The sequence below is a fragment of the Lonchura striata genome, chromosome 6, assembly GCF_046129695.1.
Source record: "Lonchura striata isolate bLonStr1 chromosome 6, bLonStr1.mat, whole genome shotgun sequence".
NCBI lineage: Eukaryota > Metazoa > Chordata > Aves > Passeriformes > Estrildidae > Lonchura > Lonchura striata.
In genome coordinates, this window is record NC_134608.1 from 29,485,991 (window position 1) to 29,503,189 (window position 17,199).

At 37.2% G+C, this 17,199-nt stretch overlaps 1 protein-coding gene across 3 annotated transcripts; it reads right to left on the reverse strand.

Annotated features, from left to right (window-relative positions):
• Window positions 1-688: 688 nt before the first annotated feature.
• Window positions 689-9,646, reverse strand: ZNF770 (zinc finger protein 770). 3 transcript variants are annotated; one of them, XR_013340164.1, is made up of 3 exons: window positions 9,503-9,646; window positions 4,530-4,644; window positions 4,208-4,262 (listed from the first exon to the last, which is right to left on the reverse strand). XR_013340164.1 is itself a non-coding variant. In XM_021539312.3 (2 exons), the coding sequence occupies exon 2, from the start codon at window positions 4,499-4,501 to the stop codon at window positions 2,309-2,311; it is 2,193 nt and encodes a 730-aa protein (XP_021394987.2). In that variant the 5' UTR covers window positions 4,502-4,644; window positions 9,524-9,646; the 3' UTR covers window positions 689-2,308. The 3 variants fall into 3 exon arrangements, 2 of the variants coding, with proteins under 2 accessions (XP_021394987.2, XP_021394986.2); XM_021539312.3 differs by having other exon boundaries at window positions 689-4,644; window positions 9,524-9,646; XM_021539311.3 differs by having other exon boundaries at window positions 689-4,644.
• Window positions 9,647-17,199: the final 7,553 nt, after the last annotated feature.

Genomic DNA, 17,199 nt, shown 5'->3' on the forward strand with positions numbered 1-17,199 from the left:
AGTAGACAGAACGTTGCCAACAAACTTTGTTGTACTTTCACTTTTACATTAATCATGCTTTTGATGATACATTTGCCGGTGATTCCTTGAGCTGCCTGTAAGTCATTTGTGACACATTGCAGTGATAGTGCAGCATTTTAAAGGTATCCATAGACACATCTGGACAGCAAATGGATGGTGAGATCAGTTAGTACTGCAGTTGCAGAATTTGCCTTAAAAAAATCCCTTTTACTTTTTTTCTGCTTGTTTTAAAATATTTGACTCTTCTATTCCACACAGAACAACCTCAGTGCTAAACCCATGCTGTTGGAGAAATTCTCCTCAGCAGAAGCTCATTGTTAACACAGGAGGACACACAGTAACACTTCCTGCTAATGTCTATTCATCTCTCAAAATATCTTTTTGTATTACTTTCCCTTTAAAATTAAATAGGTATTTTCAAAACATGAGTTTTGTTTTCTCTAAACATTACTCTCATAGCATTTTTAAAGGACTGTAACTCCTTAAGAAGTTATTATCTTTAAACATGTTATTATCTTTAAACATATTTATATTTTATAACAAAAAATATCTGAAACCACACTTATTTTTCTAACATACCAAGTAATTTTGATATGCAGTCTTTTCTGCATAATGAATGTTAGGTAGTTTCAAAACTCTGATTTGCAAATATAGCACACTCTGAAAGTACAATATAAATAAAATAGTTTATTACAAGTATTTTAAAAGAGCTCTACAATATGTCTTCAAAATATTTTATACTGCATTTTGTCTTTCAATATGAAATAATTCACACAAGGAGAAAAACATCTCAATACAGAACTATAATCATCATTAATATACTGAATTTGTCTGTTATACAAAAAGCAGAGTAACTACAGACTGCTTTTCCTGTTTTATTCTTGCTGAAAATGGAAAAGAATAACATGTATGAAAATAAAACTCCTTTTACCCTTCATATTCACCAAGTACCACAAGATTTATGGCATTAAAAAAAAAATCAAACACACTTTACTTAAATAGATGATTCCTTTTAAATACTAAAAACAATGTAATGTATCTTACAGATATGTTATTTTAGAAAGAGGAATAAGAACTTCAGCATTCAGCTATTCAAAAGTTGCATAACAAAGAAAGTATCCTAAAAGGTAGTTTTTCAGAGGACAAAAAAGAAGTAACAAGCTTCATTCTTGTTCATGATGTATGAAGCTCCACTGCATTTGCACTTCTTGCCAGCCCCATTGGCACAATGGACAAAACCATCTACTTACCAGAAAGTATAACTAGAGATTCTATTAATACAAAATCAGAATTACTTAATTTCAGCTAGAAGTAATTTTCGGTCTCTTATATTTGATGTAATGAGAACATGACTTCTGACAAAACTGCTCATCTGAGTTATTATCACATCTTAGAGAACATTCCTTTTACTAGTTCCCTATGTATGCTAGAAGGAAAGGAGACTGAAGAGATAATAAGGACATTTTTAACCTTAATGATAATTTCTTGTATTTTTTCCTTACAGAAAAATAGTTCAGTAAAGTATAAATTGGCCAAAAATCCTAGAGAAGGCAAGAGTTTTACAAGGAAGTAGAGTTAATGAAGTGGTGAAATGGATAACTTGATTATAAATCCTAATATTATAGCAGCCTCCTTGTATTTTATATAAAAAGGGAAATTATCTAATTCCTCATGTATATCTCTCCAAGCAAGTGTAAATAACAAAGCAGTTATATTTTTTTCTAGCCTATAGGAAATAGAATCTTCTATAACACCACATCAACATCTTCTCATTGAACTTTCTCCCCTTTTTCTACTTACTCTATCTAAAAATAACCTCTTTTTTTAAAGTATAGGATAAATACAGCAGGAATTCTTCCTTGGAACATATGGGGAGCCAGAAGAAAGTAAAAAGACTGTTTTTTCATATTCTCAAAATTACCTTTTTCTCTTAACTTTTCTCATAGTTTAAAAGTGATATGTTTTCCCACATAGTATTTTATTTTCAGTGATAATTATCTTATTCATGAACACTGCAGATTATTGCAACACTATTGATACAACATAAACGTGTATTTATAAAATTAATCTAGCGAAAGGGAATGCAAAGCATGTGTGTGTTTGTTACATTTTAAAAAAACATCTCAGCATGAGTATTTCACAAATTGTATTAAGCAGACAGTTCTGAGGACAGTAAATTAACTTCACCAGGTCATCTCTGTAACAGAAAATATAATCCCTTTCAGTTAAGTGTTTGGCCTAATATAAATCTTTGATAATTATGCAACCAAAAAAAATAAAAACTATTTCATAGGACATTATCCTGTTTTGATAAAACTAATACAGTCTCTGCTTGTTCCTCAGTGGAATTAAGCTTTAAGCTCTCTTTAAAGTGAATAAGGTGGTGTCTTTTCAAATGTGGGGCCTGTCTGAATTTTTTTCCACAAACTAAACATTCAAATGGCTTCTGTCCAGCATGCATTAGGTGATGCCTTTCAAGCTTAGAAGGAGATGTAAAAGTTTTAAAGCAGATACTGCATTGATACAATTTGTTAACAGCTTCACTTTTTTCACTACCTTCAGAAAAATCATGCCAATAGCTGTAACAGCTTTGCTCTGTTTCCAACAATTTACTGCACAAATACGGCTGGGGGTTTCTATTGCTGGTGTCGGGAACAAAATCCCCTGACTCAATTTCAACTTTGATTTCAGCTGCTTGGTTTGACTGAATCAGCTCAGATTCTTGAAAGCCAGATGGCTGTGAAGGTGCTTGAGAATAACCTGAATAACCCACGGGCTGAGACGACATAAATTCAGTGTGCTCTCCCTGGTGATTGAAAAGTTTGTTCAGGTTTACAAATTCTACCTGGGAAACGGGGCTTTTACAGGCTCTCTTTTCAGTATGGGTGAGCTGATGTCTTTTTAAGTGAGCTGACTGTCTAAATGCCTTTCCACAAACATTACAGCCAAAGGGCTTTTGTCCCGTGTGTATAAGATAATGTCTTTGAAGTTTGGATGAAGATGGAAAAATTTTTTCACATCTGTCACATTTACACACTTTGTGTCTGTTATGTGTATTTTTAGCAGAAGATGAAAAAGCACAGTGAAGTACTTCTGGATTATCAAAAAAACTATCATTTGATGAACCATAAAAAGCATCATCTTTATTATGCAGTGAATCACCAACATTTAACATGCTTTCACCAGGAAGCACACCTTTTAAATTACTGCCCAAGTCAGGAGGTTGTGGGTACTCTTGCCAAGGTAATGGCACAGGAAATGTTCTTTTCATCCGATTACAAACTGACTTGTGCACCTCACGCCTGCTCCGGCAGTCCTTGGAAGGTTTAGTGGACATGTGCTGATCACAATGCTGATCTCTAGCTGTAACCAGGTCAGAACTTCCAACGTGACCTGATTTTATTTTTTTTCTGTCAGTCAGAGAAAAATCTGTTGCTTTTCCTCCAGTATGCTTCAGTTTCATCAAGGTCTGATTTTTCCTGTTGACTGTGTGTCTGCGTGCTGTCGTACCATTATTTGAACTTCTGCTGTCTTTTGAGTAACATTTGTGCAACTTTAGAACATGCTCTGTTTCAAAACACTGCTCACATGCTGGGCACTGAAAGGGTACAATATAAATTGAGTGCACATCATGTGGGTCATTCTCCTGTGACTTGTGTGTATTAGCATTCTCAAAGCTATCCCATTTTCCTTCCAAAGCGTTGTGTGGTCTGGGATATTTAAGAGTCTTTGCTTTGCATGCAGTATTGGGAAAAGTCTTATTTTTGGCATGGAGCTGTTTATGCTTCATGAGTTTGCTCTGTATTTTAAATCCCTTCTGACAAAAACAGCACTGAAAAGGCCTTTCTTCTGTGTGTGTGAGCTGATGAATTTTCAAGTGTGTTGACTGTCTGAAAGATTTGCCACATGAAGAACACTTAAAAGGTTTTTGGCCAGTGTGAATAAGGAAGTGTCTTTCTAGCTTGGATCTTGATGGAAACGTCTTGTTACATGATTCACAAGTGTGAGCTTTCTTCTTTCTTCTTCTGGCACCATGTAGATGATCTGACTTGAGACACTGATGCAGCATCCACCTCTCTTCAGTTGTAAAAGGTTTCCAGCACACAGAACAATGAAATATGCCACAAGTGACCCTGTCTTGCTCAGAATTCACATAGTTTTCTGCTTGCTTTGTATCATTCTTGTAATTTTCATTATGAAGCTGCTGATGCTTTAAGAAAGTGATTACATTTTTGAAGTTTCTGTAACAAACAATACACTTAAAAGGTAGATTATGGGTTAACTGATGCCTCTCCAGGTGGACTAGCTGCCTGAATGTTTTATTGCAGACATGACATTCAAATGGCTTTTGACCAGTATGTATGAGATAATGCCTAGCTAATTTTGATGGGGTTTCAAACTGTTTATAGCACATGTCACAAATATATGGCTTTTTCTTGGGTATCTTGACAGCTGTTACACAATGCTGAGTTTTTAACATTTTTAAAAGGTAATTACACCTCACCTACTCTTAATTTCTTCAGATAGGTATATCAAGTGAAATCATCAAGTACACACTAAGACAGAAGGCTGTAGAAGCAGCAGATTTTCTTGGAAGAGAGATTCTGAAATCACACTGGTCCCCTAAAATAAGAAAAAGAGTATTATTTATCCTATATTAATACATAATTGCCTAAGTTTGTATAATTTTCTGCATAAGATACCAAAAGTATCTAGATTAATACACTATTGATTTAATTTAGCTTAAAATACCTTCCTTGTAACAGAGTACAAGGAAGCTTGTAGAAAACGTAAACTTATTATTCTTCTGGAAAGTAATCTAAGTCATCTGTGCTATAAATGCATCTGTTCTTCCAAATAATACACAGTTCAACTGTGTATTTAAAAAATTCAAGAACTTATTGTAACAAATGTCTTCTCTACAGCAGTAATTCTAACTCCCAAGTGTATTATTTATGAAGATGAGAGAAAAAATGAACTAAGATTTCTTGCACTTCAGAAATGCATTAAATCAATGCAGTATTAGTGAAAAGAAAAACACTTAGCTTCAATATAGTGTTAAATTTACTATTCTTGTTTCTGTAGCTCATCAACTGTATCCTGCATTATAATTGATTTTGATTTCTCCCACAATGGCAAATGCTGGAGCCAGCCAGCAAGAGCAACACACTAACCATAAACTATAACAAAGACAACTCCCAGAACACAGAAAAAACACAGGCTATGTTTGTTGTCTCACAATAAAGCTAGAATATCAGAGTTGTGATACCTAACCATGCATATACTGTGCAGTCATCATGAATACCAAGGTAGTTATCATAATTCATCATAATTATTGTTTTAGTCTAAACCAAAACAGTGAAATAGTTCTAATTTTCTTTGAATTTTCAACGTGGAATACAGTTGGGCAAGATACTGTGTCTCAGCTCAATGATTTACAAACAAGAAAAAATAATTTGCAAGCTCCTGAGAGCATGAAGTTATTAAAAAATTCATAGGAGCAGCTAGAAAGTACCATAACCAAACATTTAGCCCAAGCCTTCCACTGTGAGGCCAACCCATGTCTTGACAGCCTCCAAAGTAGTCTTAAAAACTTCCAGTGAGGAGGTTCCTTAACCTCAGCAGGGCTCCTGCTTCAAAGTTTTACCTTCTCATGAAGCTTTTCCTTGCACCCAGCTGAGCCTTTCTCTACTACAAGTTATTGTCAGCATTCTCTGTCACAACTTTATGTATTCAAAGTGTGCTGTCTACTCTTCTGTTTTAAAACTAGAAAAATTCCGGGGTTTTCTAAGTATTGCTTTTAGGTTCACAAAACAACAACAAAAAAAATTGGTGATTTTAATAATCTCTGGACCAATTTCAGTTGGTCACTTCATTCCTAAATGGCAGCATCTAAGAAAGATTAAGTATTCAACTATTCCAGTCCATAAGGATAGTACAAACAACAGAATAAAAAACCCTCTTGGTATTACAAATACAAAAGAAAAGGGATGAAGGGAACAAACTTTAAAGCAAGAGCATAACAGTTAGCACTTGAATTGTAATATCAAACTACCACAAATTATAGTTAGTAGAAATGTATCTCAAAGTTATTACAAGTTGAATATTCATTCAACACACCAGCAGAATAAAAAATTAGTTTCTTCACTGTCTTCAAAACCCCTGTCACTTCACAAAGAGATAATGTCCTTATATTTAAAACATTCATAAATATCCAAAATATCTATTAAAAAAATAAAAGCCTACTGGATTTACAAGTTACAATGAGATTCAAGAAACACACACTAAGACTGAAAATACCTGGTGAATCAACCTTTTCTTAAGCTTAATGGAAGTAATGAGGTAGAATTGCTCCATCCCTAACAATATGTTCCTATGTAATCGTGGGCCTTAATAAGGAACACATGGATGTTTGCCTAAGATGTGATTGTCACTACACTGAGGAGTTTCTTAATCTCACTGAAACAGTACAGGGTAGATAAAGCAGTTGAGAAAGTCAACTCTTCCTTTCCAATTCTGTTTTCCTGTAGAATTTTAACAGCTACTCAGTTTCAGTCTCCTTTTGAAAATGCAAGAAAACACAACACTTTTAGGACACCTCCTTTTCCTCCCAGTTGTCACATCATGTGGAAGCTGGGAGTTTAGTGATAGTTAAGTGTGTAACACCAAATGCTTTCTAGTTGGTGCTACCATGAATCTAAAGACAGGCCGGCTGAGAAAAGGAGAAAAGATTCTCTGCTATGCTGAGTTTCTGTGCAGCTCAAGGCAGCCTCCATTAGCAGGGAAAGAAAATCTCCTGAGGAAGAACTGTAAAGAGTGATGAATTTCATACAGATCTAATTTACACATCAGGAAACTGCTCAAACACTACAGTGACATGCAAAGAAAAGAAGTCCGAAGTAAGAGACAGCTGTGGCATATTACACAAGAGATTTTGTATTTAGCTTATAAATTTTTAAAGATTCTATCTGGTGAATGAGGAAAATGCTCTGTAGTACAAGGTGTCAAAAGCAGAGTAAGCTTCTTGCTGTGATCTTCTTGCCCTGTGAAAGACTGAAAGCTCAGATAAGCTAAACTAAGGGGATACAAGGGAAGGAGAAAGGAGCCAAGACAGAGTATTACTGTGTGGACCAAATATATTTTCAAATCCTATTTACTAAGGACAGGCATGTCCACATCTATTTCAAGGCGCCCTGTGCCTTGGACATCTAAGGAATAAACATGCTGCTGGTGAAGATCAAAGAATGAAAGACAAACTTGGAATATTGCTTCCTGCTAGCCTTGAAAGTACACAGGCTTGTCCTAATCAGAGCTAGAAAACATACCTCACTATGTGATAAGGATATAGTTTATAGCAAAGGTCCAATTTAATATTACACTGTCTCTAGTTTTCATCTTGGCTGCAAGGTCATGCAGAAAAATAGAACCAAGGAGTTACACAGTCCACTGAAAGTTCAGAGAGGACCCTCCTAAGTAGTATTGTTTAATGATTAACTGTTTCCTTAATTTTACAGATGGCAGCAAGCTGCAGCAAAATGAAAACACGATGGAAGAAAATTCTGAATTCTAATCTAGTCTTTAATAATCAGAAAAGTTTGTATTTATTTTTAAAAGCTCCAACCAAAAAAAAAAAAGAAAAAAGAAAAAAAAGAAAAAAAAGGAAGGTAAACAACCAACCAGGAAGAGGGTACTTAAATATGAAGAAAAGCAAGATCTTCAATTTAGGACAGAATAATCCCCTGGTGCAGAAAAGACTTACAGTCTAAGTTGGAACAAAAGTTAAATATACCAAAAGGTACCATCCACACCAGGATGACTGAACAGATGTAAAGCTTGGAGAGGACATAAATCTTCCTTCTTACTTACTTACTACTGTTTAGAATTCAGCTAGAGTAGTCTATCCAGTTTTGAATATAGCCCTTCAAATTGAGTCAAACGTTTGAACTGATCAGAATGAATGAATTCAGAGAAGAGGCTCTAGAATGATCCGAGCTTAAATGTAAAATATACAAGAAAAGATTAAAGTAACTGGGAACATTTAGGCTAAAAAAAGAGGAGACACAATTTAAAAAATAACACACACACCCCCTGCAAGACAAAGCAGAAGAATCACTTTTAAGGAAAACAGAAATAAGCTGTTCCCCAAACCATTTATTGCTGTGAATGAAATTGGCTTCAAATTACTGTAGAAAGAATTCAAGTATATTATTGTCCTTACAGCTGCAAAGTGTTTCTTAATGAGCATACAAATAAGTTATTTGAGGAGATTGCTCTGCCTATATTGGAGATGTAACCTCCAAAGCAGGTTGTACAAACACTTCTCAAATTCCCACACCCACACAGCTGACCCTATACAAGAGAATATATTCTTGCATTGGTTTTTGGTGACTCATTACTGTATTTCAAAACATAATTTTTAGGAATTGAAAATTCAGTATATTTCAATATTTTCCAGGCAGGATTCTTCTGCATTATTATTAGAATATCTTCAAATCCTTGAGGCACGCTAATGCTTATGACCTCCCAGAAACAATTATTTAAGAAAATAAATAATTATAGATGTTTGAAGAAACATAAGGTGCCTCTAGTAACACTAATGACTCAACAAGAAAGTGAAGTTCTGGCTGCTGATTTATGAAACATTGTATGCCATACAGAGAGAGAGAGAGGGGAACCTGAGCACCAAGACAAACACGTTGCCCGCTGGATTTCCTCACCAGCTCTCCCAAGAGAAAACTTTAGATTGCTACAATGGGAGAACAATCACATCAGGAATGGAACCTTCACTCGTCAGTTACACAGAAATCAACATCAGGCATTATGGATCCTCAAAGCTAACACCCTTCATTCCCTCCTCTTTTCCTTGCAACTTTCTGGTACGCTTCCTGAAGCCAACCGAAGTAAAAGATGTACGATGGTGAAGCAGGGCTGGTTTAAGAACAAACACACGTTCTGCTTCGGGGGCCTGAGACCCCTGGGTATGACACCAACACTCCCCCAACAGGACACACGCAAATCCAGTTGGAACCCTAAGAGCAGGTGTCGGGGCGGCCCTGACGGACAGCAGACCACACACACACACACACACACACACACACACACACACACACACACACACACACACACACATACATACATACATACACACACACACACACACACACACACACACACACATACATACATACATACACACACACACACACATACATACACACACATATACATACATACACCCATGAGCACCCACACGTGCAGCGGCACCGCCCCGGGCTCTCTCTCGGCGCACAGCGGGTCCCTGCTGGGCCCGCGGCCCCGCCGCGCCCCCCGCGAGCGGAGACCCCCGGCACAGCCCGGCACAGCCCGGCACAGCCCGGCACAGCCCGGCACAGCCCGGCACAGCCCGGCACAGCCCGGCCCCGCGCTGCCCCGGGGCTCGGCCCAGGGAAAGGGCAGGACCGGGGGCGGAAAAGGGAGCGACCTGGAGCAGCAGCTACCGCACCTCCACCTTCCTCATCTCTCCCGGGATTGCTGCCGCCTAAACTCTTCCCCCGGATGGCACGGGGACAGCGGGAAACCCGGCCCGGTGCTTTCCGTTCCCCCGCGCCATCCGGCCCCGCCCGCCGCCAGGCCGCGGCCGGGACGAGGGGCGGGGAAGCTTCGTTCGTGCCCAGGCGGAAAGTGGCCCCGGCCGTGCCGATGGATGTTTAGTTGGTGTGGCACGGTTCCGTACGAACTAGGCACGTTTTCTACTGCAGCTACCGGAAAGCACATAACCAGTGCCCGGTGGTTGCAGGGTTGCAAGCCAAGCACGAGGGTAGAGTTATACTCTTGTTATGTGTTAAACGCACCGCAAAGCCAAACCTACTGGCCCAAAAGGCCAGGAAATGGTACCGGGAAGGGAAGGGGAAAGAGACGCCTGCCCTGTAATGGTAAAGCACCCTCACCAACACATGCACGCACGGTGCCGGGCTTGCCCCTGCGGGCGGGCAGGAGACCTGCCCAGCTGCGCTCAGAGCTCCCTCGCTGCCACAGCCTGCCTGAGGCCACCTCAGAGGAACGGCCAGCGAAGGGCTGAAGGCTTACAGAAAAAGACAAACCATTTACGGGTGGGTCCTGCATCCAGTTCAGGGGTCTCCAGCACAGGCCCTACTGGAGCAAGCCTAGAAGATGCCACAAAAAGGAGCTGGAGCAGCTCTTCTATGAAGACACACTGAAAGATTTGGAGTTATTCAGGAAGAGAGAAGGCTCTGGGGAGACCCTCCAGCTGCCCTCCTGTGCTTAGAAGAGGCTTTTATAAGACTTTCCGAGGCTTACAGTGACAGGACAAGGAGCAAAAGTTTTAAACTGAAAGCTAACAGATTTAATCTCTTTCATAAGAAATAGATATTCCACAAATAAGAGTGGTGAGGCACTGCAACAGGTTGCCCAGAAGCTGTGGATGCCTCACCCCTGAAGTGTTCAAGGCCAGGTTGAATGGGCTTTCAGCAACTTGGTTTAGTGATAGGTGTACCTATCTACAGCAAGGAGTTAGACTAGATAATCTGAGTTTGGTCCCTACCAAACCAAATCACTCTATTCTATGATTCTGCCTCATAAAAGAACATGCAAATGGCACAGCAAAGTGTAAGAGATGCATCATAAATGTCTGTTAATAAAATGCAAGGACATGGATGAGGCTGATTATGTTGTCCCCATTGGGACAGAGAATTTCTAGTCGCTAGACTTTTGACTTAGCCACCTGCATTTACAGCTCAATATGGACTCTATTAGTAAATCTTAAACTTTTTATTGAAAGCACGTAAAGACGGATTGCAGATTTTTTTCTATTTTTGTTATTTTCTATTTTTAGGGTATCTGCCATATCCCAGGAACTACAGAGGATCAGCAGATGTCTTCTATGCTTTCCTTTTTCCTTTAAAAAAGGAGACAGTTCACCAACCCCCACATTTTTAAACATTGATAATTGATTCAACCATTTTTGTGAGTGGAATTGTAACAAACACTAAAGACAAAATAAGTCATTCCCTGAGATAAAGCTTATAAGAGGTTTCTTTTTTTCATACAGATGAATTTTCCTAAGAGCTTTGCTTATTTTCTTTTGTTCATGAAGACTGAAATTAAATAATTATTTGCACGTGCAGCATTAATTTCTTAGAAAGACATGACTGCCAGCTCACTCATCTTTTTTCAGCTGTCCTTTTACTGGGACTTCATCTTGGTACAATGGATCTGACTCTTAGCAGAAGGAACAGAAGAGGGCAGAACAAACAAAATATCAAAGATGTAAATTAGTAAAGTTTTAAAAAAGCTGCAGTAACTTAAATTGCCTTTCTGCTCTGGGTGTTAAGCCCTCTCTCTCAGTCCTACTGGGAATTCAAGGAGAAATCATCTGTGCTGAGGAAACCCCAAACAACTGCTGTATATATAAAAAAAGTAATTGTTTACTCACTAATGTTGTATACATTAGTGAAAGAAAAGTTGGCAGCAATTACTAGCCTAAGGATAATTTTGCAGACCCTGGTGTCTGTGGAGAACTGTTCTTGCAATACCTAGAAATGTCCTTTTCTGATACCTAGAAACAAATGTCTGTAGAACAATCACTACTTCTTAGCTTAGCAATGTTAGAAATCAAATTATTCTTATTGCCAGGGGTATAAATAACATCTGACCTAGTTAACAATACACAAGCCAAATTGTAACACTACAGAAAAAAATTTATTTCCATTTAAGCTGAAATGCTCAAGCGAACAGCTTAGTTAGTGTTTGTTGTTGCTTTAGTAGGATACGGTCACATATCAACCTCCCTGAAAGGGATCCAAGTCTTGTGGTTAAAGTGGGGATTGGGACAGCCTAGAGCTGAATGCTTGGAAACACTATATGGCCACAGGGAAGTCACTTAGGCTTCTAGATGTCCATCCCCTAGCTATAAAAAGTGCATAATAATTGCCATGTGCATCTCATAAAGCTATTCAGAAATATTAGTCATCATTTAATAACTGCAGATCATCTGAATACTTTTCTTTTTAAAGCATCTATTTAATTTAAAAGTGTATCCATCCTTATCAGCCTGCTTATGAAACCTCTGGTCCGGTGTGATACAAGTACACAAGCAGCCGAGTTCTGCATGTGCCTGGTAGCAAACTAGTATAGCAGACCCACAGCTGGTGTAGATTGTTGTAGCTCTCTTGATTTTAACAAAACTGTTGCAATGAATACCAGCTGAGAATCTTCTTGTGTAGTTCTAGAAGTTACCAGAAAATATAATCCAAAAATACTAAATTCAATCCTAGCCCAGTTACAAGAAAACAGGTGAATTAATTCAGTATGTTTTTGTAGAAAGCACTGCAAACACACGGAGTCAATTATATGGTTTTATGATGCCAAAGGAAAAATAGGCAGGGTTTGTAGGAAATCATGTTGCAACATTGTAGCAACAATGCCAGACCTCCTAGGAGTGGAAAGTGGATTTATTTTAGATCTAAACTGATTTCAGCTATTCACGTATGCCTTCTTCTCACATCTCAGTTGTGGATGTCTTTTTGTAACCTGACCACACTTATTTTCACAATCCTGTCCCACTTCAGCAAGTCATTGGGATTTACTCTCTGCCCTTTGCCTCATCTTGTGTGCTTCGAAGCTGTAGGTAGGGATGTGCTGGGATCTTGATGACGTGTTAATCAAGGTGCTGTGGATACACACCATTCTTGTTACTATTCTTCAGCTGTTTTTTCTTTCTGATGTTTCCACACCCAGATGTTATTCATTCTCCCTGTACACTAAAATTACAATTTGTAGCAGTTTTCTACATGCTAAGAATATGAAGAATATTCAGAATGTATATGCTTTGGTATATATATTACCCTTGTCTTACTTGTCTAGATAAGCTTACATTTAACAGATAATAAACCAGGAGCATATTGAAACAATCTGCATGATTGTTATCTAACTTGGCACTTGAGAGGTTATACAGAATTAGCTCTAGTGATAGCTATAGTGTTACATGCAAGATCCTTTTAAATTTTTTTTCAACAAAAATGAAGTGTAAAAATAAATGAAGAAAGAATTCCTAAACTTTCCTTAAATAAAAATTGTGCAATAGAATAGTTTCACTGGCTAGTGCTGAATTTCAAGATTCTGAAATGCTGAGATGTTCCTTCATTTGTGAAAGAAAATTATGCACAAGGACATAAGTTATGTAATTCTTTTACATTATTATTCTAAATGCATATTGCTCCACTTCTAATAGAAGGCACACTATTTAGAGTAGGTATTAGCATCTCAGTCTCAATTTTAACAGAAAATGAGTGATTAGTCTTTTTGTGGGTATATGCTGTAGTCTATTGATATGGAAAGACAGACCTCATTCAAATAAATTTCTTTTCCCATTAATTTTTAGGAAGTATAAGATTATTGCCTTAAAATATTGTGAAGATGCCTCTGCTAGCTGACAGTTGGCAATTCAATTACATGAGTTGCAGGGACAGTCTGTGAGTTAACTGCAACACATTATCATTAATCTGCTCTTGTCTGCTTTTGTAAGGTGTTCCCTACTTTAAACACAAGCTGTATATGCAATGTGTTACAGCGATTCCCCTGGTGTTATTTTTATTGTGTTATAGGCTAAATAGACACATAACACAGTATATAACTTGCTAATGTGTCAATTAATGCCACCTCGGGGCTGCAGTAAATTGCAAAGGCTTTTAAAACTGTGAATATGCATTTAATGTTAGTCTTAGGTTTCCTCCTTTTTCTCTTGCCCTATTTTCTGCTTTTTTTTTTCCCTAAATAGTCCATCTTAAAGCCCTCTGGTGCATAACAATGAATTGCCTTGAGGGAAGATAGTTGTTTAATGAATCTCAGAAATATGTATTCTATGTGTGCAAGTATCATATTTTATTTGATTAAGCACTGTGTGTCAAGAGCTCCATAAATTGTCTCTGTATGCTCCAAACAGAAAATAACTTCTAATGAAATTTTTGAGAAGAGTAAACATTACTCAGCCAGACTTACAAAATCATAGGGAAAAGAAAGAGAAATTTCCAAAGAATATGAGAAATTTTAAAGACAACATATTTAATTCTATGAGATGTAAGAATAATTCTATATCAGTGCCTTTAAGAATCACTTTCATTAACTTTTTGGCTTTGTCTAGCAATGTAGTATGCTTTGTTTAGCAGTCTATTTCAAAATAATTTTCTTATCTGGTATAATGTAATTGAAACATACACAAACCAGTGTATGTAGATGTTCATTTGTTGAGTGAAAAACCCACAAATTGCTGGCTCACAGCTCTTAATCTCTTCAATCCCTTAAGAATCCCTGCTTTGAAATTAGTTGCAGGCTCTATCAATTTTATCTGTTTAAATGGACAAACCTAATTACTACAGAAGAGCAATTGATTTTTAAATTACCACTGATTGCACAGTGGGTATCTAAGTGGGAAGACAGGTACATTCAGGCTCTCAAATGGAATCAATGTATTAATTAATCTACAGATTGACATACTCCATAGAAAGTTCCCCTTCTCTTCACCTCCTTCCTGTAGATTCATTTGTTTCAATTTAAAAGAACTTTCTGATGAGATAGAAGTGAAAAATTGAAATGCAGTATAAAATTGCACATGCTGTGTCTAATATTTGAATTTTGAGTTTCTGACTTTGCACATCCGGTACCATTTGCTAGCTTAGGTGGCCACTGAGTGATAAAGTATTCCTTACATCACTGAAACATTAAATTTGCAATATAATTCCAAGGTATATGTATGCATGCAGGAGCTAAAAATGACTTTTCATTAAATGGAAATTAACTCCTTTCATGGAATTAGTAAAAGTAACATAAAAACAGATATGGAGAAAACAAAACGTTCTCAGTACTGTGCCTACTGCTGGCCTTCCCAGTAGAAGGTAGAGCTGGAAATACTGGAATTAGTCCAGCAAAAAGGCACTAAGATGATTAAGTAGCATCTGCTGTGTAGGGAGAAGCTGAAAGAGCTGTGACTGTTTAGCCTCAGAAAGAGAGGACCTAGCAGGGATCTTATCAATGTGTTTAAATATGTTTTGAAGTGGGAGGCAGGGAGGGAAGAAGCTGGAGCTGGACTCCTCTCAGTGGTCACCACTGCAAGGGCAAGAGACACAGACTTAAATCCAGGAAATTTCACCTAAACAAGAGGAAAAAAAATCCCCAACTTTTTTGCTTTGAAAATGGTAAAACCAGATGGTTGTCCAGAGATGTTGTGAGGTCTCCATCATTGGAGATATTAGGGACAAAATTAAATGTAGTTGGAGCTGATGGAGGTTTGAAAGACAAAAAGATCTAACATTTAAACTGGCTTTTAGGTTTGTAGGACTACATTTTTAGTTAAAAATAAATAAATTACCTAGGAACACAATAGTAAAAATTACTGCTGGACAGATTAATTTCTATGTCACTCCCTGGGAGAAAAGTGTCAATAAGAATATTTGGAACCAGATGTAAACAATAGTGAATGATTACTGAATCAAATAGAGCTGATTCTATTTTAGAACTGGTTTATATTTGATTTTTGAAGAGGTATGTGCACTAAAGAATAGCTGGTCATAAAAATAACCTTTTAAGTGATGACATACACATAACATTTTGATTAGCTGGTGGTTTAATAAAATTTAGTCTTCAGGTTTACTGATTTCAAAAGAAAGGGTGAATTTCACAAAATTAGAATTACTTAAACCAAACAGTGGTTAGCAAGGAAAGCTAAACTTCAGTGATGTGAAGTATAGTGGTGAAATAAGATTTACTGAAAATCAAACATTATAAATCTTAAAACAATAGAGAACAAAAGGTTCGTCATCCACATAAATTTAAAAGAACATTAAGTGTCATCCCTGTTCACTGAAGATAAAGGAGCAATGGAGGATAAACCATTCATGGTTCAAAATGCATTGAATATTCAAAATGCAATTAATATTTTGCCTCAGTTTGCAATATGGATCACTAGGTAGGTGAAAAGAGACGGAAACTGAGAGTCTTAAATAGTAGCAAAACTTGTAAGGCTTAAAGTGAGACAATTAGTAAAGCTGTATGTTTATTTTTCCAGAAATATACCAGTAGTAGAACATGAAACACTTGACCACCTGTGGCACCAGGAAATTGGATTTGATGAGCTATGAAATCCTTTCTATTCTTAAACTCCAGTGCCCCTGTATTGACTTACTCAAAAACTCCTGTCTGTCAATACAATTAGTTTTATCTACACTGCTGAGAATCTTGACAAATCAAGTTGTCAAATTATCAAATTACCTGATAACTCAATAAATATGTTGAAATTGAATAGATGTGCTTAATGTCAACTAAAGTCATATTGCTAAAAGGATAAAATTATCTTGGAGAAAAAGATACTTTTGACTTCTAAGGCAGATATTTACTTGCATAAGATCTGGAAGACATTAATTTCTATATCTGGAGGATTGGATTTTAAGGTAAAAGATAGTTCCAGGACCTGTCTTCACCTAATGTACATTCTTGAGTTAGCCAGAAGAAGAAGATCCTTTCTTGCTAGTTGTACTGGGTGTACTGCCCAGAGCTAACCCTGAAAGGTTTACACAGTATGGATAGATGATATATTTGTCTTCAAAACTCACTCTGATACTTCATCTGCCCCGCAGTGTGATCACCACTGTGTAGTTATTCTGAAAACCCTGATGCATTCTTTAGTTTCCAATTTCTGCTTTAACCCTAAGTCAGAAAGCAAATAATGTTATGAACAACTTCCTGAGCTCTGTGGTCTAAGTTTGGTAACTTTCCATTAAAACTCTTGTTTCAGTAAGTCAAAAGCTGAAGGTGTGTATCTAGGGTCTGTTCACCTGTTTCACTATGTAGGGTCTGTCTTTGATACAGGAAAAGCATGCCCCAATTTTACCATCCTATAATGAATTTTGAGTTTCCATGGTACTTTTTTTTCTCCACATTTTCCACACATCTTTTGTATAGTAGCAACTTAAAAACTTCAAAATGATGAGACTTCATAACCCATAGAAGGTCCACCAGTGAATATAAAGTAAACAATGCCAGCACCTAAAAGTCACATGGCAGAGATCAGTACAATACATAGAAAGATTAGAAACCAAAACACCAGTCCAAAGAGAAGGTTTAGTTTCTGTTACTGAATGCTGACAACTGAAGTGAAAGAAAAATGGT